Source organism: Lepidothrix coronata, unplaced genomic scaffold (assembly GCF_001604755.1).
Source record: "Lepidothrix coronata isolate B3197 unplaced genomic scaffold, Lepidothrix_coronata-1.0 Scaffold186, whole genome shotgun sequence".
Taxonomy (NCBI): Eukaryota; Metazoa; Chordata; class Aves; order Passeriformes; family Pipridae; genus Lepidothrix; species Lepidothrix coronata.
In genome coordinates, this window is record NW_016690366.1 from 693,387 (window position 1) to 719,092 (window position 25,706).

Consider the following 25,706-nt stretch of genomic DNA (forward strand, 5'->3'; position numbering starts at 1 on the left):
TTTCACTTAAATAATGATTTTTTTTAAGGTTGTGATTTGTAAAAGGTTTCCTAGACCCTCTTAACCTGCAGAGTTGCCTCTGCAAATTCACAGCCAATAAATGCATACAGGTGATTTCTGCTCGACCTTTTTAAGCACTTCATGTTTTCTGTCCCCAGGTGTGGGTGGATGCTGGCACGCAGATATTTTTCTCTTATGCCATTTGCTTGGGGTGCCTGACAGCCCTGGGAAGCTACAACAACTACAACAACAACTGCTACAGGTAATTCCTTCCACGCTCTTGTTCTGCATTTGTTTTCAGTGACAGAAGTGTCCACACGCCCAGCTTCACTCGGAATTGCTTCCATTTTCCTTTGGCTGTTTGCGTGAATATTCATAAGCATTTCACAGAACAAAGATCTGTAATGTTCCTCATAACTGTCTGAGAGGAAAACCTCCCCAAAATTTGGTGTTTTCATCCCTTTTGATCATATCTGACCCTTACGCAGCCACGAGCCCCTCGGTGCACATCAGGATGCACAATTGCATGGGAAAATACAGAATTCCAGACGTGTATAACTGCACGTGGGTGTGTTATTTGATCTGCTTTAAAAAAAAATCCCACTCAAAAACTATTATTAAAACTCACCTAAGTTGGGTCTCCACTCTGAGTGTCACTTTACCCCAGAGTTTGCAGGCCCAGAGCAGAGGGAATGGGCTGCATTTCATGGCTTATCTCTGTAGAAATCAGGGGGGGAATTGCTGATAACTTCAGTAGCTTTTAATCTTTCCTGAATCAATGTCAAAAGGATATGACTCTCACAAAGTCCTCATTCCGTGTCACTGGCATGGGCAGGAATACCAGCAGTGCTTTTTAATTCTGGCATCAGTGACTATTGAATTCATTTTCCTACAATTCCTACCAGGTATTAAAGGACACTTTGTATTGAGTCCATTATGGTCTCCAGACGGAGAATTAAAATTTCACTTTTCTGTAAAAGAAATAATACAGTCCAAAAGCAAAAGAACCCCAAACACACCACCCCTTAAAGCCCTGAAAGTGTAAGTATTTAAGTTCTAAGTTACAGTGTTACTTGGAGAGTTTTAGGAAACGCCTCCTTCTTTCCATGTTTGCTCTTCTCTCAGAGAAACACCGACCTATAGGACTGTTCAGACACAGAGGGGGGGGAATCCTGGGAACCACAGAGACAGGGATGTATCCACCAGCTGAACGTCTGCAAAGCCATCCAGCCGCAGTTAAAGGCATTTTAACATCTAAACATGCAAAGTAACTTAGCAGCGATAAAGTTACTCTTTGCTTTGGCTTTGACAGCCAAAACTCCAAATGTTTTGCTGCAGAAAGTGGAGTAAAACCCCTACAACCCTCAGAGCTGATAAACAATAACGATACCCCTACAGAGCAGCTGGTAAGGAATGTTTTCCCTAATTAACACAAGTGATGCTTTAACAAAAGCACCACTCCTTTTCTCTCTTATTTAATCTTATTTTTATTTCTTTCTAGTTGCCAGCCATCTAGAAACTATTGTGTCACTACCTCAAGGACCGCAGTGATCTTTTTCCTAGCTTTCCTTCTGTGACTCATTACAAAAAGCGGGAGTTTTGATGTGTGAACAGAGCTGATGTAATTTTCCTTCCTTCCCTCTGACCCCTACAGCCCAGGACTGTAAAGCACAGCTCCAGGTCTCCTCTAAACTCCCGAGCAAGATGCCGACCTTTTACTGAATCCAAGCCTCGCAACTTCCTCTCCCAAAATATTTCCCAAATGAGAAATAGATTTTTTAATGTGTCCTGACATGGGATTCTTAAGAAATCTGAGGGAAGGAGTAGGACAGCAGTTAAGTGCAGAGCACTGCTGAGTTGAGCAGGGCAAGACATACAAAACAGCTATGCTGTGAAAAGCAGAATTAAATTTATATTCTAATTACTACTTAAAAAAAAAATCAAAATCGAGATATGGGTTTTCCTCCTGCAGTCCCTACAGTTCTTTGTCTGATCATAATATTGATTTTTTTTTTTGCCCTCTGTTTTCCCACATTTTTTTTCCTAGGGGAAAGTTTCTGTGGAAAATAATGACATGAGGTATTTTAGTGCAAAAAAAAGAAATCTAAACTGCACGAGGGTCTTGTGAATTAAATAGTCAAACCTGATTTAATTCATTACCATTGTAAATGAATTGTAAGCAAGTCACTTCGCATCTTTGAATAGGAAATTAGTTTTTATTGTCCTTACTTAGCTGTCATTGTAACACATAAATACAGATCCTCTCTGGATTTACCGCAGCTTATATTAAAAGTAACTCTTGTGAAAGGATGAAATTAGTGGCAGTGCCATCACCAGGCAGTGTTTTCCCCTCATAAATAAGAGAAAGGTGTACTAAAGTTTCCTCTAATTTTTATCAAGCTCAGAATGCTCTTTAGTTTCTATAGTTTTTATTGTTAGTAATAAATTTTGATATAATTTCCCCATGCTGAGTTTGCCTCCTGTCTGAAAACTTCTCTCAACGTCTTAGCAGATTTGTGAGGAGCTTCTTAAGGAAGGCAGCAGGAATTCTCAGCAGTGTCCTGCCTGTCAGGCAGGGAGAGGAGAAAGAATTATTCAAGAGAATAATTCACCTAGAATTATTCAGGTGATTGGCAAGAATTTAATTTGGAAGAATGTGACGTTTTCATAAAAATTTGAGGTTTTCCTTTCGTTTGAAATCAGTTTGGCCTTCATGCAGGCTCTGATGCCTTTCTACCAAGGGTCCTCATAAAAAATTCCAGTAGTTCTTGGGCATTAGTGTTTTAAAGTTTATTTGTTTCACAACCGACAGATCCAGACTCCCCCTCTCAATTTTCCTTCTCAAAGTGGCAAAAAAGGACTAAACTGCAGGTTACACACATCTGTCAACAGGGAAAAAAACCCAAAGAGTTGAGGGGTTAGTAGAATTCCTGCAAAGACAAAAGAAGGATGGAAATGAAAATTGGAGATTATAGGAGTGGAAACACTGGTGGGTTCCCAGGGAACCTGCGTTTGGTCTGTGACTCCTTCACTGGGGGATGAAAATGATTCAGCTGTAGTTCTGTTACATGGAAAGAACAGGTACTGGAGGTGATGAAAATCCCCTGAGGTTGCCTTTTGCCCATTCTCTTGGAGAAATCTGTACCTACCCTCTGGATATTTTGGGCCCAGGTGCTGTGGTTTTTAGGACTTCCCTGTGAGTGGAGGAATGGCTGTGATCCTCTTGTTCAGTGGGATAGTCCAGCTCCAACCGTTTGGACCTTCCTTCAGGAGTGAGCAGCAGACACAGGCAGGGGCTCTGAAGGTGCACAGGAGTGATGTGTCTCCACCTCCAGCCTTTATCTCCTGTTCAGGAATCAGCAGTCTCAAATGTCCTGTGCCATCATTCAGCAGCAAAAAAAAAAAAAAAAAAAAAAATAAAAAAAAATCTTGTTGTTTGGATTGCATTTGAAGCCTGGGAATTATCTAAAATAAATCTTATCTGCAGAAAGCAGGCTGTGCCAAGTGGAAGCATCATATGGCTGGTGAACAGCCAGCTCCACCCCACTGAAGCAGTATCTCTTTTTCCCCCCAGAAGTTTAAAAAATCCATCTTTCTGACCTCTCTTATCGACAGGTTTTCGTCACATTGAGTTTTAATTTCTCAGCACTGAACTCACCAGTTTCTGAGGTGAGAGGGGCTGCAGTGAGAATCCCTCCAGAGCTTAACTCAGAGCTGAAATACACTGAGAAGGTCAGGAAGGTGGTGTTTTGCTTTGTTTTATTTCTCTGTAAAGCACAAAGGACTCTGTGCTCCTGGTTCCTTCCTTTTAGATTCTGTTTGATTGCTACTTTGCTTTAAAACATCCAAAGCCTACAACTGACCTGGCTGGGAATAACTGCAGGATGCAATTTCATATGAAAAGCAAATAAATAACAGGTTAGAATTCTGGTTATTTTCAGAAAGTATTTTAAGGAACCTATTTACCCTTGACAATAAACAGGGTTAGAGGGAGTTCAAGCAAGAAATAAGAGTGAACATCACAGGACTGGTCCATGTCTGAGTATTAATCCACAAATTTTTCATTCCTGGTATATTTTAGTAATTTGTAGATGATGTGACAAATAATTTTTTTTATTTTTTTTTAACTATGAAATGGTTATGAAAACATAAAACCTTCTCAAATTAACTGTAGCTAAAGTGATGAGAGAGAGCCAAAGCCTCTCATGGCCCTTTGGCCACGGTTGAGCTGATCTCTCACTTTGCAGCACAGAAACGTCAGGCTGTTCCCCTGCCAGTTGGAATGTGTGTGTCTGATGCTCAGGTGAGTCTCAGCTGGTATCAGGAAGAGCTTTGGAGAGATGTGGGGCAGTGTGGGCTTGTCAGTGAAGGAACAAGATGCTGGAACCGGTCACCTCACTTCCTAAACTCACGAGATGAAGTTACAGGATAAAAATACGAAACCAGCCACAAAACAGAGAGAGAAGCAAAGGAGTTTTGCAGGAATATATGCCAAGAATTTAAAGTAGGAATTGTCTCTGATTCTCAAAAAGTCCCAACAAATCTGTGACAAAGATGTGAACCATTACTGAAGCTGTGAATTTTATAGAGTCCTTTTTTCCAACTGATAGCTTGTGCAAAAACTTGCTTCAGAGCCATAGTAGGATGAGAATAAACCAGACTAAGGGATGGGCTTGAGACAGCTACAGGCTTGTCTTGTGTTTCAGTGGTTTAGGATCCTAACTTACTTTCAGACATCTGGGTTAGATCATTTGCTTTCTCAAGTACACAGCGTTCTCTCATGGCAAATAGTCTTAATAGACTGACTGTCATGGTAAATCATTCTTGCCCCATCGTCCCTCGTGCCTGGAGAGCCATCTGAGGGCAGGATGAGCAACGATATTTCACTGAGCTCTGGGGAAAGTCACCCTTTTCTGCAAGAATATCTTCCCTTTTTTTTTGAAGTGATTTACTTCTGCGACGTTTCCATTCTGGGGAAACAAATACTTCTTCACCTTGGCCTTGTCATTGTCACAGTTTGATAGGTAGGATATGTTTGTCTGAGAGGTCCCTACACAGTCTTGGCCTTTGTTGGGCACTTTTTCAGGCATGCACAGATTTCCTAGACTATCTACAATTCTTTTCATACCCACAGCTTCTTAAAAAAAGGTTGTAAACCATACTGGAGTTGTATTTTGTATGGATATATATTGCCAATATAACTGAAATAGAAGGAGCTAAGATCTGACCATAGGATATTTTTTTTCCCCAGGAAGAAAATGATACCACTTTTATATAGTTTATAAATGAATTTGTGTCCTCTGGAATATATTATTGCAACTACTCTGGAGTTCTTAATGTCATTCTTGCAATAGTTATACATATTTTCTAAAGATTCTGTTGGAAAAGAGCAAACAGGTTTGCAATTCCATCAGTTAAAACACAGCCAGGGTTTTATGATGGTATCCTCCTGCATGTGTTTATTCCTGGCTGGTTGCTCCCAGTCACAGTATGAGTTGGGAGCTTACTCTTAATGAGCAATCTACTGTTCATTCCTGCAGCCTGGTGTTCTGTTAGTCCTGTGGCTCAGTGTTGGAAGGGAAACCCCTGCTCTGGAGATCAACAGCAGTGTTTTTTATTTATATTTTCAGAGACTGCATCATGCTCTGCTGCTTGAACAGTGGCACAAGTTTTGTTGCTGGTTTTGCTATCTTTTCAGTTCTTGGATTTATGGCTTATGAACAAGGCGTGCCCATTGCAGAAGTTGCAGAGTCGGGTAAGTTCCAAAACCAGTTTTCTGAGTTAACAAAAAATGCTCAGAGGTTGTAGTCAAAGTTCTTAGTCTGTGCCATGGCTTGTGGGTGACTCATTAGAATAATTGCTGCAAGAAGACTTCTTAACTATTCTTTTGGTCAGATATTTATGTGTGAAAAATATTAATGTGAAAAAATATTATAGTACCAAACTGATAAAGCCAAAGAGCCACTGTTAAACAAACCTACTGCAGCTGATTATTTAGCAGTGATACCTTGCTCAGTTGTGAGTGTTACATCCTCATCCTCATCTGCATTCTGTTTTCTTCCAATGAGACAGACTGAAATCCACAGACATTTTTTCCTTCTGAAAACAAGAAGTTAGAAAGGATATATAAGGAAAAAAAGCTGTGGTTATTAAGGTAATGAGAAAACAGCTTTTAGGAGAAGTCTTTGGAAGTACTCTGAGGTCTTGCTTGATGTATACAGTGCAAATACAGATTTCCAGCAGTCAGATTGCCAGCACCCTCTGCTGATGTCAGTAAACTTGTCTCTGAGGAACATCCACTGAGACACTCTGTTTATTAAGCATAAAAGTTTTAGTTTTTGAGTCCAGAAGGGCTCAAAGGCCCAGCTTTATGAGAAATCAACCATCTACATTCATTATGGGACTTGGACATCCAGTGGCAGTTAAGTGCTCTTTAACATATTTGTGGGTGTAACATCTTTAAACATCAGTTAAAATTCAGCAGAAGAAAAAGAAGAGGGTGCTGCCCAAAAAGAAAAACAATGTAATGCTGAGCAGTTAAGGAGAATAAATGACTCTCATGGAGTTAGACCAAATTAGCAGGCAAACTGCAGAACAATTAGAGCTTCACTAATACTCTCGTGGAAAATATTTCTCTTTTACTGAAGTGCTCAAGACAACTGGCTTATAGTGTTTTAGAAACTGAACAGGAAAAAAAAAAGGTTAAAAGACAGCAGTACCTCTGGAATTTATAGGAGTTTGTAACTACTGTGTTAAATGAAAAAGCACTAGTGCGTTAACAGGACTTCAGTGAAGTTATTGCAGCAGGAGCATCAAGGTGCTCCTTTATCAGCCTGTGATACTGCCTTGGTACCCTGCTTTAAGGGCTGGCTGACTTCATTGAAAGCAGCTGAAAAATGAGCAGAGGTAAATAAAAATAAGAACAGGAGAAGATGAACCAGGTGAGATGTTATCTTAGCAGATCTGAGAAGTTCACAGTGCTGTTATAAAAATGTTCTATTCTGAAGATTTTTGGAAATGTGCAGCCCATGAATTGATGTTACACACCACCAGCAGCACTCAAAAGCACAGAGCAGAACAGCAAACAGCCTGTAGATATTTGCCTTGCACCAGGCATGGCTCCCAAAATTCAGCTCCTCCCACTGACTGTATTCCTGCACAAGTTGTCAGATATAGTCCTGTCTTAGGAAAAAATAGAGATTCCAGGATATATTAATAAGTTCTGTAAGGCAATCACAGGACCACAGGCTATTTATTTGGGGAGGTTGGTACTGCTGCACATCCACCCGAAAAAGGAGAACACAAAGCACTGTGAAGTCTTAACAGAAGTTCACCTTCAAACATCTGTGCAGGATACAGGCAGAGTCTTCATCACTAATTTGACTCATCACCTAATGTTCAGACTCTGAGAGACAAAGTTTGTCAAGGTTCTCAGTCTTGTATTTATCCCCTCTCATCTGCCATAAAATAAGAATTGAGTTGTGGTGGGTTGACCCTCAGCAGCAGCTGAGCATCCACATTGCTGTTCACTCCCTCACCCTCCCCAGTGGGATGGGGAAGGGAACAGGAAGAGAAAATGGGAGAAAACTGGTGCATTCAGACACAGCAGTTTAATAAGTGGTGCTGTGGAAAGCCTGGCCAGCAGTAGCCACAGTGTTGGTGTCAGTAAAGCTGTGCTGCCCTCAGCACTGCACAGGCTGCTCTGGAGGAACTGAACTCCAGCCCAGCCAGACCCACACACAAGAATAAACCATTTCCTTTCTTCTCTTCTTTTTCAGGACCAGGACTTGCATTTATAGCTTACCCTAAAGCTGTTACTATGATGCCTCTTTCTCCACTGTGGGCAGCTCTGTTCTTCATGATGCTCATATTCCTTGGATTAGATAGTCAGGTATGAAAAAAATGCTATTTAAATGTTCTGTCAGATTCCCTGGAATGTGGGTATCAGCACCCTGGGTGTAAACATCATCTAACCTGATTTAAAACCCAACGCTAACTCAGCTCTTCACTTGAGAGCTTTAATTCAAGTTCCTATTTTAAATCTCAGTTATGTGATGCTGGAGATTTCTTCATGATTAACTATGAAGGCTGGTTCAGCTTCTCTCCAGCTTTCATTATTAACATGGAAATCAGTTTGAACTTAAACAGGGGTAATTAAAATTCACAGTTCAGTAAAATACCAGTGTGTCTTCTTTCCCCGTTTTTAAAGCACTTTGCAATGAATTTTGAAACTGAATATCAGATAGTGATAATGTAATTTTCTGTGATTTATTTTTACTTCAAGATACCATAGCAAGAAATGTGTAGTCATATCCTGAAACAAAGGGGCAGCATAGAATTTGTCCTTCCCCTGTGACCATAAAAAATGCAAAAGCTGCTTGAAGAAAAATGTAAAGTGGCTGGAATTTTCAGCATGCAGCTCAGCTCTTAGTATGATTGGGTTCAGAGTGTTTATCATTATATACTGCAGAATAAAGCTCACCAGTTCTTATTTTGCCTGACATTTCCAATCACTAAACTTAATGTTTTAGTAACTGCTCTTTTTCCTGATCTCACAGCTTTTTAAAAGTCTTTTTTTTTCTTTAATTGAGCAATTCCTGAATTCTGCTCTTGACTGTTCCAGTGAAACAGGCTTTATATTGTCTACTTTTGAGCATTAGTTTTGGTTCCTACTTCAGAAACCTTGCTCCAAAGCCCTGGCTCAGAAGCTCAGGCCTCTTGCTTTCTGCTGCTGTTTAAAGACAGTGGGAGTGTTCCTGCCCTCTTTATTAGAAGTGATTGGGCACTCAACAGCTTTGTGGAACTTCTTTCTTCTGGTGAATGGAGAGAACTTCTCCAAAAATCTGTTCCTTTAGCAGTGCTGGAAGGTGCTTTGGCACTCTGTGTCACTCCTTGGAGTGGCAAAGATGCAGGATGCTTAGAGTGACACGACCTTGCAACCCCACGAGTGGTTTGCACATGATTTAATTCCTATTTGTCTCAGTTTAATGAGACTGAAGTGTTTTGCTAAGGAGGATGAGTTATGAGGAAGACTAAGCTCCTCCCTCTAAGCAATTGTAAATCCAAAATTAAGAGGCTCCAGTAGGGAGATAGAAAAGATAGCAGCCCTTTATTGAAGGATATATGTGTATTGGCAGAACAACAAAAGAACACAAAAACAACTAAACAATAATTCTGCACCCAAAGTTCCCTCTAAAAAAAACCCCCCAAAAAAAACCAGTTCAGTACTTTCCACCTTCTGGCACAATTCTAACCACAGACAGCAAGGGGCTGATTCAGTGTTTTAGTGTTTTAGACTAAGTAAATCTATGACACTGTTTAAGCCACATTTGGAAGATTTAATTTTTATTTAAGCCATCTGCTACAGGGCAATTGCATTCTGAGGTAACACTACTGTATTCAACTGTTTGGATTCGATGGTGGACTGAAAATCCATAACTTTGGAGTTTTTATTCTGAAAAGTTTCTCTTCTGTGTTTGAGCTTCTACCTATTGAGCGTCCTCAGGGATAATCTGCTCCCTATGATGAGAACAGAGAAGGATATTTGAAGGGTTTGGTAGCAAATCCAAATCTCAGCAGCAGGGGAGACAGAGATTTCATTTGTGCTTTCCTGCCCTTTGTTGCAGTTCGTGTGTGTGGAAAGCATCGTGACAGCTGTGGTGGACATGTACCCAAAGGTGTTTCGAAGGGGCTACAGGAGAGAACTGCTCATCCTTGGCCTCTCCATTGTGTCATATTTCCTTGGCCTAATAATGTTAACTGAGGTAAGAGGTGCGTTGTTGCAGAGAGCAGGAAATGGGGTTCTGTTTATAAGCACGACAGATTAAAAGGAAGAACATTTGCCACAGACAAATTTCCCTGTCAGAAAAAAAACCCTACAAAATCCTTGAGAGACTGTTCTCAGCAACTGTGCAACATCCGAAATGTAAAAGGTCCCCTCAGTTTTCCAGTTGAGCTTAGGAAATATTTTAATTAAAAATACATAGGAAATTCCATCTGCTTTGCACCAGCCAACCAAATACACTGGTTTCTGCTGACTTACTTTGCGCAGAAACAACTACATTTGGGATGAAAAGATCGATAATGGAGTTGAAGTAAAGTGAAAAGAGAAAATAAAAACATCTTTGGTTTTTCTATCACTAGGCCAGCTCAATCAATGCAGCACATCTCTGAGCTGAAATTGTTTTGGTAAGAGTAGGGGGGGAAAAAAAGGAATTTTTTTTCCCCAAACGGACCAGGGTGTTTGCTTTGGGATGTTCTAAATCGAGAATTCCAAGGTGTCAGTCGATCCCATCAATTCACGACGTCTGACAACGCTGTGTTTGCAAGACAGGTGGGGAGAGATTCTCTGGCACTTGTTAGGAGTTCAGCACTTTTTTTTATCAACAGCCTCCACCTCCCTCACTTTCCCCTGCCAGGACAGGAAGGACAGGGGCAGGATCCACACTCTGCCCATATTTCTCCTGGCTGGGCCACTAAGGCCTTCCTGTACCCAGCAGGGCAAAGGACCATAGAATCATAGAATCAGCTGGGTTGGAAGGGACCTCTGAGATCATCGAGTCCAACCCTTGATCCAACCCCGCTGTGGTTCCCAGCCCATGGCACTGATGCCACATCCAGTCTCCTCTTAAAAACCTCCAGGGATGGAGAATCCACCACTTCCCTGGGCAGCCCATTCCAATGTCTGACCACCCCCTCTGGAAAGAAATTCTTTCTGATATCCAACCTAAACCTCCCCTGGCACAACTTGAAACCGAGCCCTCTTGTCTTGCTGATGGTTGCCTGGGAAAAGAGACCAACCCCCCCTGGCTCCCCCCTCCTGTCAGGGAGTTGTAGAGAGCGATGAGGTCTCCCCTGAGCCTCCTCTTCCCCAGGCTGAACAGCCCCAGCTCCCTCAGCCTCTCCTCATAGGACTTGTGCTTGAGTCCCTTCCCCAGCCTTGTTGCTCTCCTCTGGACCTGCTCCAGCCCCTCCATGTCCTTCCTGAGCTGAGGGCCCAGAACTGGACACAGCACTCCAGGGGTGGCCTCACCAGCACTGAGTACAGGCCAAGAATCACTTCCTTGGACCTGTTGGCCACACTGTTCCTGAGCCAGGCCAGGATCCATTGGCCTTCTTGGCCACCTGGGCACACTCTGGCTCATTTTCAGTTTCCTGGCAATCCAAGTTCCTTCCGTGCCTGAGGAGCTGCAGGATGCAGTGCCCGAGGCAGCCTGACTGTACTGACCATGCACTGATTGCAGCAACCAGCTCATCCAGGGACTGAAATTCCCTCCACGGAGATCCACAGGCCTCTGACCATGTGCTTTTCTGACTGCTTTGTTACTGAAAATGAGCGCATTTCACCCAAAAGAAATGTTTGGTGATTTTAAGCACGTTAGTCTGCTGTCCTCAGTACACAAGTCCTTACAAGTAAGAGAATAAATGAACTAAACAAAATATATTTGCTTTAGATGCACTTTTAGGGAAAGGAAAACAAAGATGGGGGAGAAAGTGGAGACTAGGACAAAATAAAATGTTATTTTAGTGACAGGTCTTGCCAGACTAATCAGATGTCCCTGTATGATGCTCTGTATGAAGCAAATGCAGTTGAAGAGAAGCTTTAAATGCTTATATACTTTATATTTACCTGTTATCCTTCTTACCCTCATTAGGATAAATTGTCTTTGCTATGTAAAATGGGAAACCTTGAAATAAATCCCTTCCACAATGCAAGTGTTGAGCACAGCACTGAAAGACATATTAATGAGATACACAGGTTAAAAGAAATATAAACATGAAGAATGAAGAAGATGCAAGTTCTCCAAACTGACAGGAATATTCTTGGAAGAGTTTTGTGGAGTTGTTAACCTTATATTGTACTGTCTTAGTTGGTTGATCTCTAAGTTTGCAGTTTGCTCAGATGTTTGCTGAGCTTCACCATGAGCACTTTGCAGTAGAGAATCAGTTTTCTTCACTTGCAGAAAATTGTCCAAGATGCAATGGATCCCACGAGCTCCCCAAATAGCAGTACATTCAAACTGAAGGGCTGATCTCAAGCCCCTATTTCCTTTACACAGCTCTCCGTGGAGGGAAGTCTTAGAATTCCTTTCTGCAGAAGTGCTCTTTGTGAATCTCCTCCTCATTATTTCAATATAGAATTTATATGCTATAAAAGATGAAGTATCTCTCACAGAAAGTAGTGCAATATAATTCATATAATTTTAATAGTCAGGTCAGACACAGAACCAAGCCCCTGCATCTTCATGTGCAGCACCAGTGGATGTCTGCAGCTCGACATGACAACAAAGGAAATTAAAAGCAGGGAGGTAGGAGAGCATTTAGAAACCAGACAAATGTAGTTCTCTCCACTCCAGACCTACTGCCCTAAAGCAAGTGCACAGTAAAAAAAAAAAAAAAAAAAAAAAAAAAAAAAAAACCACACACAAAAAAACCCCAAAAAGCTTTCACAATAAGAAATCACTGAGAAATGAATATTCTTTGTTCAAGAAGTAACCAACTTGAGCAGGAAGGTTGCCAGGGAACCCACAGATTGACTGTGGAACCGAAGCATATTTGCTGCGAAATATTCCCACCACACAATATTGCCAATACAATATTTTTTTTCCCTTTCCTCTTTTTGTCTTCCAGGGTGGGATGTATGTCTTTCAGCTGTTTGACTCCTATGCAGCCAGTGGCATGTGCCTTCTCTTTGTTGCCATATTTGAATGTGTCTGCATAGGCTGGGTGTATGGTGAGTTGCCTGAAAATTCCTGCCATCTTCACTTTTCCTAGAAGTTTCCTATTTGTGTGAAAGCAAAGTGGAAGCCTTGTACCCTTATGGAGTGGGGCCCTCCACATTCCCATGCCCTGCCAAAAGTCAGGAATGGCTTTTTTTTCCACTCTAAATAAACGAGGGAGTGGAATAGGTGTTTATTTCCCCCCCCCCTTGGTCCTAGTCAGGACTGACCTCCACCTTCACCGTGGAAGTCCTTTGCTGCCTTGGAGAGTAGGGGTGGCTATAAGCCTTTTTCTCTCAGGAATGGTCTCTGCAGGGTGTGTTCCCCTCCAATTTACAGCCCTCACGGATAAACCCAGAGAAGGTGGACTCCATCCTCATTAACACAGAAGGGACACAGTGGGTGGCCTCAGCTCTGCTGCTTCTGTCTCCAGCAAAGTCCAGGGAAAAACCCTACAATGCTCAGAATGCTCATAGTTAACACCCTCAAGCAGTGTTGGCACACAAAGGAAAGACAATTTCACTTGGTAAAACATCATATGAACTGCAGATCACACATGTGCCCAGCTAGCCAGAGATTCACATACAAGCTTGTAGCATATAAATATATGTATATAACACTCTTTAACTGGGGATGCTCAGACTGTTCCTGACAAGAAGCCCTTTCTGTCTGACATCTCACCCACTCCTTCCTGCTGTTCATGTTGGTCACACACAGGTGTGGGCAGCAGCCTCTCTGCCAGGAGCATGAAGCAGATGGCAGGGAGGTGTGTCAGAGAAAGGCAGCAGCTTCAGTCCTCACAGCTCTGTGTGTGGTTTTCTCCTCTTTGTTTGAAAATACTGGCTGTATCACCTCTTAGTCTACATTCTACATCTGCTTTTCTCTTGTTTGTTTTTTTTTTGGGGGGGGACAGGCAGCAATCGCTTTTATGAGAACATTGAAGACATGATTGGGTACAAACCCCTGTCATTGATTAAATGGTGCTGGATGGTCCTAACTCCAGGTATTTGTGCAGTAAGTACAGAATATCCAAACGATTTGTTTTAGACATAAAGAGGGGGTTTTGTACACGTTTTTATAATTTTGTTGCTGGTAATGATTGAGAAAAAGTGCCTATTGATTTGTAGCATATATTTCAAATAAAAAACACTCTGTAGGTTCTGTAAAAATGGTTAAATGTTCTGTGAATAGTGAGAAACCTTAGCATGCCCATTCATAGGGAAAGAAATAATCCCAGAGCCCTAAACAAATATTTGCCAGTACAAGGGAGGTGTTTTTCCCTGCATGGTTAGGACACCTTGAGTATTAGCAGATAGCTTGAGCTTCTCCAGACTTGTGCTGGTTCCTTTGCTGCTCCAGCCTCCTTTCTCCTCTCTCTCTGGGTAAACAGACATTTTTCAAAGGAGACAGGACATTTTTTCTTCTAGCAAAAGTAGAAGAGGCCCAAAGCACATCCCATGTGCATGAAGAAGGGGAGGGAACTTGCCGTAGCAGAAGTTGGCAGTACTGGTGCCAGCTGTGGTGATCTGTGGCTGCATAACAGGGCAAAGTCACAAAAGCAGCATGATCAAATTGTCCAGAAACTTGATCCTGAAAGCTTTCAGTTCTCCAATACACAAATGATAAGCAACTGCAAAACCACAGGTGCTGCAGCACCTGGAGATCCAGGTTCCCTTGGGCTCTGCCAGTTCATTTGCAAACTCAGGACAATTTCAGACTCACTGTCACCAGCTCTGAAATGAACTTTTAACCCAGTGTCTCCTCTAAGCACTTTGGAGAAAAGTGCATGGTGGCTTTTTTATGTTTCATGAATATAAATGGTCCAAACTGCTTGATTTGACACCTGTCAAATTTAGACTGATCTATTGGAGCTTTTGGGAGGATGAAAGCGTTGGCCTGCAGAACTGCAGAGACACACAGTGGATCGAGGCAACTTTGAAAATTTGGGCTTTCCTTTTTCATCATGCCAGGTTAGAGAGAACACAGCTTGTGTTACTTAATCACAGCTGGTTCACGGTGGCAAAGCCTAATCTTTGCTGCCCAGGTACTCTTTGCCATCAAAGTGCAGGACTTATTGTCATCAAGAGGTAAATAGGATTTAAACTTGAAACGTTGTTCGTTCCCGTGGGAGCTGCTGAGATATGTTGCTTAAGCTGTACATAAAAGGAGATATTGCTGGTGGGTTTTTTTTCTCTGAGTGAAGAGTTTTGCCTCCTGAGGGAGCCTGGCCTTGCCTAAACACTCAGTCGCTATCTTGTTATGCAGGCAGGGTTTTCTCAAATACCACTAATAATGTTTCTGCTTGTTTCAGGGAATCTTCATCTTTTTCCTGGTGAAATACAAGCCTCTGAAATACAACAATGTGTATATATACCCTGACTGGGGCTATGGCATAGGGTGGATGATGGCACTCTCTTCCATGGTCTGTATCCCTTTGTGGATCTGCATTAAGCTGTGGAAGACAGAAGGCACTGTCATGGAGGTGAGATATATTTTCAGATTAACGATGCTGAAGAAAGAATGGAAAGAATGTGTGAATCCTCACGTAGGTGAGACCAGGAACCATTTAATCTGAGCAGCAAAGCCACGTCCCTGTTACGGTGGCAGCCTGAGTTAGCCCTCTCAGTCAGTGCTGGAAAGAGGGATCTGAACTTCCTCTATTTTCTTCTGAAATCCTGTTGGCGTTTTTTTTTTTTCCTTCACTGACCTGAGCCTGTGGCAAACGAACCAAAACTACAGCTTTTTGGTGCTCTGTTTCAGCTCAGTTTGCAGCTTAAAATGTCTGTAACGTCAGCTAAACGCATCAGGAAGGTTTGTACCAGCCATTCCCTCAGCTCAGCTGCCTTCTTTCCATGGTTTTGGTAACTAATGTTTGTGGTGCCAGGATTTTCCTCCAGGAGCTGGGTAGCAAGCACTCACGTGTGTTTTCTGGACAGTTTTCCTGAATACAGTTCCCTGAATGAGAAATATGTGCAATTTACTGACAGTTGGTATCAGGTCAGCTCAGGTTTAGGCTGAGGTTAAGATTATTAAAAGTGTTACCCTTAAACCTGAAAGGCTTTTTGTTTCTGTGGGAACTCCAAAGAAAAACAGTGAAGATGGCAATAATGGAAGAAAAGAGAATATAAATTTTATTCAGCCATTTGGGATTTCTCATATTGCAGAAAAGCCTAATTATATCCATATTGCAATGACTCCATTTAGCTGATTAAACACGGCCTGGAGACTGCCTGGGAAATTTTTACTGTGGATATATAAACAAAAAAAAACAGTTTTCCATAATACAGTTTTCTTAACATGTCAAAAAAGGAAATTTTCATGAATCTAAACATGAACTGTTTCCTTTATGCATCACCCTCACATATCTCTGCAAGTAAACAGTCTTTAAACTGTGTAATCTACAGCACTGCAGGCAGGTCATTATCTTCTATATACAAGGATGACAAGAGGATTTTTTTAATCCCAGCTGGAAGCTTCTCGGGAAGCCAACTTCCTACAACATCTCTGCTCCCCAAGCTGTGAGCTTGTGGACGTTGTTGCTAGAAAAGGGAAAGCTCTTGGATGAACGTGGATATTTTTCTTTGTTCTTAGATGTGGATATTTTGCTTTGTTCCTTAGCTTAACACATGGATGTCTCTTGTTTAGTTACTTTTTCCGGCGTACGTCCTACTACAACATGAGAAGTAAAACCTGCTCATTGAACAGGCATCGTGTTGAGTTTCTTCATGGAAGGGGATGTTGCTCTAAAGCAGCAGAAAACCTCAGTTTGACTTTAGATTTGCCTTCATTCTCTATAACCTTTGGCCTGGAGTGATTTGTCCAGAATTGTTCAACGTGCAAGTCTGTGACTAGAACAGGGAAAGAGCAGCAGGCATTCAAGAGACAGGGCTTTTATAATCAATCTGTTGATGAGATGAGTGTCTGTGACCGAGAAAAATGCACTGATTTCCATTTTCTCCGGTTTTCTAGAAATTCAGGAAGTTGGTTACGCCCAGCTCAGACCTGAAAATGCGGGGGAAGCTTGGAGGAGGAGCCTACATTGCAGCAATAAATGACTGCGACGCCAAACTGAAAGGAGATGGCACCATTTCAACCATCACAGAAAAGGAGACACATTTCTAAAAGAACTCTTTTTTTTTTTTTTTTGGGTTGTTTTATTTTTTTGTATAAATAAATAAATAAATTCACTTAATTATAGAGGCTGGCTTGTTTTGCACAAAATTTTATTAACCAGTTAATTTTAAAGTGAAAATTGTATACTTGTTTAAAAGTGATTTTTTTGAAATTATAAGTAATGATTATGTAAAAGAAAAAGAAATAGTGTTATATGGTCTGTTAGTGATGACTTCTTGTAATATGGTGATTTCAGTAAATGTTCTTTTTTAGAAGTTAGAGGGACCTGTATAATGTGCTGTAAAACTTTTCTACTTTGATTTCTGGCAGGTGTTAATGTTGTATAGATCTCTGCCTTCTAACCTGTAAGCATTTCAGACCATTTCAGCTTTTCGTGTATGTATATAAAGGGAACCAGACTGTCCTGTTATTTGTTTCAGAAGAAATGATGAGGGGATGGGGCTGACTTGTGGCTGCTGTTGCATCTCTGTGTCTGTGTGTGGGCAGGACTCAGCTCCCAGCTGAGGGCAGTGGCTTTGTCCCCTGTGATCCAGCCCCTGCCCAGGCTAATCCTGAGTCCTGCCCATAACAAGGCTCTTCTTTAGGGTGAGTTTTGTGACCCTGACAGCACCTCAGCTGTTCCTGTCGCCTTCCCTCCACCTCCCATTGGCTTCAACAGGTCAAAAATGTGTGGCCCACTTCTGAGTCACTGTTTTTCTGGAGATTGGATAGAGTTTATTTCTGAAGGGCTCTGAATTTTGCTGCTCTTGTAGGCTAGTGGTCTCTAAGAGGATGTGCACTACTTCAGGAAACACCTCAAACTTTTTAATTTTGTTTAATATCTGTGTGGCCAGTACTTCATTTTTGGCTGGCATTTACCATCCCCTGGAGTGAAATGTGTTTGTTGGAGGTCAGGGTTGCTTTATAGACTTGGAGATGTTCTGAGGAAAAAAAGGAGCATGTTTAGAGGTCTATATATTTTGGCCTCTGTCTCTCACTTTATCTGCTTTTCTACCCATTCCCCTCAATAGAAATCAAGGATCCTGCAGTGGCAAAGAGTAGCACTACATAGGTTTTCTCATGGCACATGGTGGGATAGTTTGGGTGTCCTGTGCAGGGTCAGGATTTGGACTTGTTCCCTTCCAACTCAGGATATTCTGTGTTTTCTCTTCAAGGTACTTTCTAGATACCCTCAGATTAGGCACTTATTCTTCTCCCCTGAACGGTATCGAGGCTTGCACTGAATTCAGAGTAGGAGTCTATCTGGTGGAAGGTTGGAGTGGTGGTTCTTTTACCTCTAACAAGATTTCCAAGAGGTCATTTATATAGGGTGCAGATGAAAGAATTAAGACAGGAATGTTGTGTCACAAAGTGAGCACTGTTGGATTTGTCATATCAGGCCTTTTATTCCATTAGTTGTCTGAATTGACTCCCTCTGATTTAAAACTGATTTTGTATGTGACTCTAATGCTGGGTGGTTGTTCCATGAGGTGTGCAGATGCCCCAGTGACAAAATCTCTAGACCTTATTTTGTGTTGGCTTTTTTTTCCTGACAATATTCCAAACATCGTTATTTGTTCTTGCCAATTCTTCTTGTGCTGTTTTTGTTATTTAATGGTTTTATGAGAAACCTGTGGAGGAACGCTGTCCTACACTGCACAGTATTTGGGGGGAAGAGGCAAGCAGCAGCCTAAGACAGCCATGAAGAAATGTCATAAAATCTGCTGCATTTCTGCAACTCAAAACCACCAAAGCTCAGATACTAATACCCAGAGTTGTTAGAAACAGAAGTGGCTTCTCCCAAGGAAACATCTCCCTAGAAGTCATAAAGTGTATCTAAATATTGAATGGATAGAACTGTACATGCAAATCAGCATTTCTTTGAGACCTTGCTGATATCTCTTAAAAAAGAATTTTCATGAACTTGCTTTGTCTCACATCATTAAATCTAATAGATCTATTTAATTTTACTTTATCTTATTTGTAGGGGGTTTTCGTGTGGCAAGGTGGGAGTCCAAGGGAGAACTTCTCTACCACAATTCTGCTTCAAGTACTGTAAGTCCTGCTTGCCTTTGCACATCTCCATTGTGAGAAGCTTAGGATAGGACATTTGGAAGGAACCTGCCTTTAGGCAGGCACAGACCTACAGTCTTGTGCCTTCTGGCCTCCCTCAGAGGGAGTCTGCAGCTTGTTATCCAGAGCTAGAGGGTACCGCTGAAAATCACAGTCCCATGGGAAAATAATCCTGGAAAAGAAATGCTCCTAGAATTGAAACCACAGATGAGATCCATACAATGAAAGAAATGAAAGCTGCATATGGTAGCATTGAGAAAATGCTCATTTCAAAACCTAGAAATCTATGTTTTTAGAAGTCCTAATGAGTCACAAATATTTTTGATTCAGTGTCCCTTCCTGGTTTTTCTCTCCACCCATCAGAGTTGCAGAACAACGGCCCCAAAGCCACATATGGGCCTTGGGGTGGATCGTGTTCTCTCTCAGAGCAAATGTGAAGATATTTTCTTACTGTTGAAGAATGTGCAAATACAGATGCAACTTAGGTTATGCTTGGCCTTGGTCTCTGTGGTATTCCCTTCAGCAATCAGGACTCATCAGGAACGTTTCCAGCCCCATGTGCCAAGAGGTGCAGCCCCACCACTCCCCTGGCCACCCACGGACACAAAGGGAACCCCCACACAAGTCAAGGTTGCTCTTTGAGTCAGGACAGAGAAACTTGACTCGTGCACTGTAGCTTGTCTGTGTTCTCTGAAGTGCTGTACTCATCCCAAAATCTCCACTGGAACTATGTACTTTGTCTGGAACGTGCTTCCTCTTCTGCTGCTATGAACCATGTCACCCATGGCTTTATACACATACAGATGGCTCGGTGTGGTCTAAAGCATTTCACAGTGTTACTGATGTGCTGTGCTTGTACACGTGTGTGCTTAATACCTGACCTGTTTAACACTTTACTGATTTTTAAAAAAAAAAAAAAAATATTTTTCTTTTGTGGGGAGGGATGTGGGAGGGCAAATTTCCTAATAGGATTTGTGTTTCGTTTGGGTTTCTTTTTTGAAAAAATATGAGGGGGGGAGGGGGAAATACAAAAACCCCGGATATATCGTTATGGGTTTTTTTATGCAGTAGAAACAATACTGCCCTTTTCTGAAATATCTACAGTATTATTAAAAATAATAAAAATGAACAACCACTAAGTTTTATGTAACATTTCACACAAAGAAAGAGTCTGTTTGGTTTCGAAGGGCAGAAGATTTCGTCTACTTTCTTGTTTTCAAAAATTAAAGGAAATGGGCAAAACTCATTCTGTGTTTTTTAGTTTATATTGCTGTACTTTGTATGACACTCCCCTAACGAATTAAATAATCACAACTACCCTTTTAGGGCAGAAAAATACCCCTTGATTCTAAATGGGGAACTGAGAAAAAAGGAAAGATTTAGCAACTTTTTTAAGCTCACCCAGCAAACCTGTGGCTGAAAGAAACTAAAGTCCCCTGATCTCACAACTTCGTGTCTCTGTTGTTTAACAGCAATTTAATATTTTAAATTCCAGTTTCCAGGGAAAAGCACAGACCTGCTACCACTTTCCTGCTTTCCTCCCCCTACCCTATCCCTCCCCACTTGTGGCTGGTTTTGCTGGGGCCTCTGTGTCACTGGCAGAGTTAAAGCCACGCAGAGAGTGGATGCAGGAACTTCTTGGGATGACAGGACAAGCCTGTGATTGGCTTTCATAGAATCACAGAATCAGCTGGGTTGGAAGGGACCTCCGAGATCATCAAGTCCAACCCTTGATCCACTACCACCTCGGTTCCCAGCCCATGGCACTGATGCCACATCCAGTCTCCTCTTAAAAACCTCCAGGGATGGAGAATCCACCACTCCCCTGGGCAGCCCATTCCAATGGCTGATCTCTCTCTGGAAAGAAATTCTTTCTGATATCCAACCTAAACCTCCCCTGGCACAGCTTAAGACCCAGCCCTCTTGTCTTGCTGATGGTTGCCTGGGAAAAGAGACCAACCCCCCCCCGGCTCCCCCCTCCTGTCAGGGAGTTGTAGAGAGTGAGGAGGTCTCCCCTGAGCCTCCTCTTCTCCAGGCTGAACAGCCCCAGCTCCCTCAGCCTCTCCTCATAGGACTTGTGCTTGAGTCCCTTCCCCAGCCTTGTTGCCCTCCTCTGGACCTGCTCCAGCCCCTCCATGTCCTTCCTGAGCTGAGGGGCCCAGAACTGGACACAGCACTCCAGGGGTGGCCTCACCAATGCTGAGTCCAAGGGAAGAATCACTTCCCTGGACCTGTTGGCCACACTGTTCCTGACACAGGCCAGGATCCATTGGCCTTCTTGGCCACCTGGGCACACGCTGGCTCATGTTCAGCTTCTTGTTTCAGTGCCTGCAGCTCCCTGTCTGGCCAGACAGATGCCAGAGCTGGAGGGAGACACTGCAGGGAGGGGGAGCCTTCCAGCTGCTCCAGACATTACACTGGATTATTATTTTATAATAATAGAATTATTTTTTATTATTAAAAATAATTTTTTATTTTTAAATAAAAGGCCACACTGTGGCCTCACTCACAGGCCAATGCTCTGCCCCTTTGATGATCTGTGCTATGATTTGATGCTTTTATACTCTTCTGTACCCCTGGAGCACCCTGTGCAGCTTTGGGACCTCCAGCATAAGGATGTGGAGCTGTTGGACAAGTCCAGAGGAGGCCACGAAGGTGATGAGAGGGCTGGAGCCCCTCTGCTCTGGAGCCAGGCTGGGAGAGCTGGGGGTGTTCACCTGGAGATGAGAAGGCTTCAGGGGGACCTTAGAGCCCCTTCCAGTGCCTAATGGATCTCCAAGAGAGATGAAGAGGGATGTGGGACAAGGAACAGAGGGACAGGCCAGGGGGGAATGGCTTCCCACTGCCACAGGGCAGGATTAGATGGGATAGTAAGAAAAAATTCTCCCTTGTGAGGGTGGGGAGGCCCTGGCACAGGTTGCCCAGAGAATCTGTGGCTGCCCCATCCCTGGAAGTGCCCAAGGCCAGGTTGGACAGGGCTTGGAGAAACCTGGGCTAGTGGAAGATGTCACTGCCCATGGCAGGGGGCTTGGAGTAAGATGATCTTTAATGTCCTTTCCAACCCAAATTTGTCCATGATTCTTTTTTATATCAACGGCCCAGGTACAGGGAAAAAAAATCTTACTTTAGTACATGACATACTGATGAGAAATTGTGATACTCTGCTCTGAGGTGCCTTATATTATAGTTGCAACAGAGGAAATTAAGTTCTTTTCTTACAGGATGTTTCTCCTCTTGACTAGCCAAGCATTGCTATAGTAAGGAAAACGTGCTGTGGGTTTTGACAAAGATTTTAATTCCTCTCTGACTGTGCCCACTCCTGGTTCTTGTGCTGTTACACTGCATGATAAACCACAGCCAGGCCCCTGTTTCTCACAAAAATATTACTGTGAGCTGATGGAGAGGGTCCTTGCACAGCGTGATGAGCTCCTTGGCTTTTAAAATGAGGGAGTCCTGGCTACTGTGGTATTTCGAATAAACAAGAAGCGTGAAGATAGTCAAGAGTTCCTTGCTATAAATGGTTATTGACAAAATATCAGGGTGTGCTTTCTACTTCCATCAGCTGGCTGTTAATCCAGTCCATCAGTCCCCTCTTCCTTCTCAGCACTATGGAAAAGGCACTTCAGCTTTTCTTAGATATTCTTGTAAAACATTTTAAGAGTAACACCGAGAGAGCTCTGGCTGATCTCTTTTTATTTAAATGAAAACACCCATTTATCATACTACACAGAGATGACTCACTCCTCTCCTCTTCCCAAAGGGCTCAGAACCGTCTGCAATTAAGGCATGACATGCTCAAAAGGGCAAACAGCAGCTATTCAGGCAGACACCTCCAGGGCCAGGGCCAAGTTTGGCTGCAGCCAGTGACGTGGGACTGTGCTGTGCTCTGCTCAGCACCCGTGTCAGGCAGCCCTGGCACCCGCACGCACGAGGGAGGGGCAGGGAAAAGGGGCACAGCCAAGACACGGGGCCCCCCGTGCCTCCACCAGCCTTGGAAAAAGGTTTCTGTGGGTAATTCAGGGCTGTGTTTGTGTTTGCACTCAACCAGCTGTGAGCCAGCACAACTGGGTTTGTCAGCAGCAGGGGTTGAGCTGTGCCAGCTGCTGTGGAGCATTGCCTTGTTCTGAGGGCTGTGTAACAACCACCCAGACACTGAAGGTCTCTAAAAGAGCCCTACCCTCAGCTTGCCCCAAAGTTAATTTTGGAGAACAAATGTACGGGCCTCAACAGGAATATGCCCAGGAGTTACTGGGAGCTTTACCAAGTTCCTCAGTTTTCATTTTTTGGAGTGTTTTTCCTCTTTTCTAGAGAAATCAGCTTTGTTGTCTGTGTTGAAATGCAGGCAAAAATTACAAGCCAAAGAATGCAGGACCAGATCAGCAAGCTGAAATCAGAATGAGAACAGGCCATTAAGACAAGCAAGGGACAACAGATCTCGGATCTCTATGTGCTCTCTGCAGGGATGAAAGGCTGATGTATTACAAGTGCCACTTATATTAGCTTTTAATTTTTATTGCTTATTTATAGCTATTATTTCCAGAAAACCAGCCCAGGCTTTGTTTAAAAGTCTCTACTTGTTTGCCAGGCTTTTTACTCAGACTTCACGGAAAACATTTTGGTTTCTTTAGACACAAATTCCTCTTTCTCCTCCTCATACCAAGCTTTCAGGCCCACTGCACCTGTAGGTACCACTTTTTCCCTTCTCCCTCTATATCCATGAGCTTCCTCTTCAACACAACTCCAAATGCAGCCTCTACTTCTGGAGTAAAATGGGAAAGTGCTGGTGTTGGAGGCTATTAGCTAATTGGATTAATTAAAAGTAATTGGCTGCACATGGTGACCATGATTGGGGAAGGAAAGGGAAGTGATATAAGAGAAGGCAGGGAGGAGCTGCTTTGTGAAGAAGTATTGATGGTATGTTTATTGGAGCTGGGATCATGGATGTGGTGATTGTGGTCTTCCTTTCTTGAGCACACACCAGGTAGGCCATGGGAAATGTTGAGTGGGTGACAGAATTTCCTCTAATCCGGTTTTCCAGCTGTAACTTCTGGAGGTTATCATGTGTTTCTGGATTGTGCTGGAGGTCTTTGTGTGCCATGATCTGAACTGGCAAATTTGTTGCAGGGTTTGGGCTAACAGAATGAGCAGAGTTTTCTTCAATTAATCCCACCCTCGCTAATCTCAACCTGCACAAACTCCTCTATTATCTGTCCCACCTGTGCAGTTTCATTTGCAAGCCTGCTCTATGTATTACAGTGCTGTTATTAGTTAAAAAATCCTAATTACTTGGATTATTCCGGTGAGGTGGTTTAAAATTTCTTGGAATTAAGGTGTTTTGGTTTTTTTTTCAGCAGACGCTCACAAAGTCTTGTATGTTCTTATTGGGAACTGTGACATCTACTCTGGTGTGGTCCTACCACTTGCCTGTATGGGCTTAGGTATTCTTTGAGTTGGTGTACAACAGTAGGGTAAACACAAGCTTTTATATATTCAGCAGAAGGAGTTTGATTTACCTGTATTTTTGTAGAGTTTAGGGGTTTTGTATGAAAATATCAAATGCTATTTGGAGCTATACTGATAGATCTCTTGAGAAAGAATATGCAGGTGAATTGGACTGAAGATGCAGCATTGAGGGCAGTAAATTCAGTTCTGCTTCTCTGGATTGGTTACTAAATAATTACAAGCTACTCTGGTAACTTCATGGATTAATAGAGCTGCCTGAGGAATCCTCAAAGTCAGTGAACTAGTGCTATCTGCACACTGGAATGCTGCTTCCTGCAGCAGCCACCGTTCTGCATTTACATGCAATTAGCTTAAATGCTATTTCTTTCTATCAAGAAGGAAATGGTGAATTAAAATCGACTTAAAAATTGGATTCTTCCCAGCTGAAACTCCCATTTCCAAATTGAAATTGGAGGAAGTAGTTTCTGCTTTTACCAGTGTCTGCACTGTGCTGTGCAGGGATAGGGGGGTCCCCCGGGGAAGGTTTTCTCTCTCCATGTGGGAGAGTTGAGGCGAAGGACAACCTCACCCTCAGGCTGCCAGGTGCTCCAGAAAGACACCTTCTCACAGCATTCCTGTGGTGCAGTGTGGCCACCTTTTGGTTAAAATCCATCTGAACCTGCTGAACTCCTGGGTTTGGATACAGACCCCATCTGCACACCTGCTCTTCAATCATCAGCTTCTCCTGGTTCATCACACGCACCTTTGCAGGCAGTGAGATTTGCAAGTCCCTTCTGCAGCTGCACCTTTTTTTAGTGCAGTCCTGAGGCTTCTCGTCCAAAGCCTTGGTTTTCTGTATCATTAGGTGGCAGCACATCCCAACACAAAATCGGTTTGTCCCCAGAGCTCAGCGACCAAACCAGGGGACAGGGAGTCAAGAGAGGTTTCTTTGGACCTGAACTGTGATGTGAAGGATGTAGTTATTCTTTGCAGAGAGATCTTCTCCGATGAAACTTTTTTTTATTAAGTATCTATAAGGGTTCATGCTGAAGCTGCCATGAGTTGCCAGTGAGACTGCACTGGTACAGATTTTTTAATAATGGGAGATAATATGTGCTATAAGGAAAATTGATGACCTGCAATACATCCTGTGGAGGAGGTAGATCTTCAAACAAGATTTTTTTCTTGGGGATTGAGAGGCACTGTTACCCTATTCAAATTGTCACCTCAAACAGTATTTGTTGTGTTCTCAAGAAAAAAATCTTTCATGATATTGCCTTGGGAGCAGAATCAAATTGCAATTTCTGTGTGAAATAGAGAGAATAAAGGAAATAAGGGTGCCATATTTGGCACTGAACA

The 25,706-nt window shown here is 42.7% G+C and overlaps 1 protein-coding gene across 3 annotated transcripts in view; it reads left to right on the forward strand.

The window, feature by feature from the left end:
- LOC108505205 (sodium- and chloride-dependent GABA transporter 3) overlaps positions 1-20,151 on the forward strand; it is a 98,156-nt gene extending 78,005 nt beyond the window's left edge. For all 3 annotated transcript variants that reach the window (XM_017830991.1, XM_017830990.1, XM_017830992.1), the window contains exons 8-15: positions 159-262; positions 5,631-5,755; positions 7,779-7,891; positions 9,627-9,764; positions 12,631-12,733; positions 13,633-13,733; positions 15,031-15,201; positions 16,689-20,151. In XM_017830991.1, coding sequence (XP_017686480.1) covers positions 159-262; positions 5,631-5,755; positions 7,779-7,891; positions 9,627-9,764; positions 12,631-12,733; positions 13,633-13,733; positions 15,031-15,201; positions 16,689-16,841 — 1,008 coding nt within the window. In that variant the 3' untranslated portion in view covers positions 16,842-20,151. The remainder of the gene's footprint in view (positions 1-158; positions 263-5,630; positions 5,756-7,778; positions 7,892-9,626; positions 9,765-12,630; positions 12,734-13,632; positions 13,734-15,030; positions 15,202-16,688) is intronic.
- Positions 20,152-25,706: the final 5,555 nt, after the last annotated feature.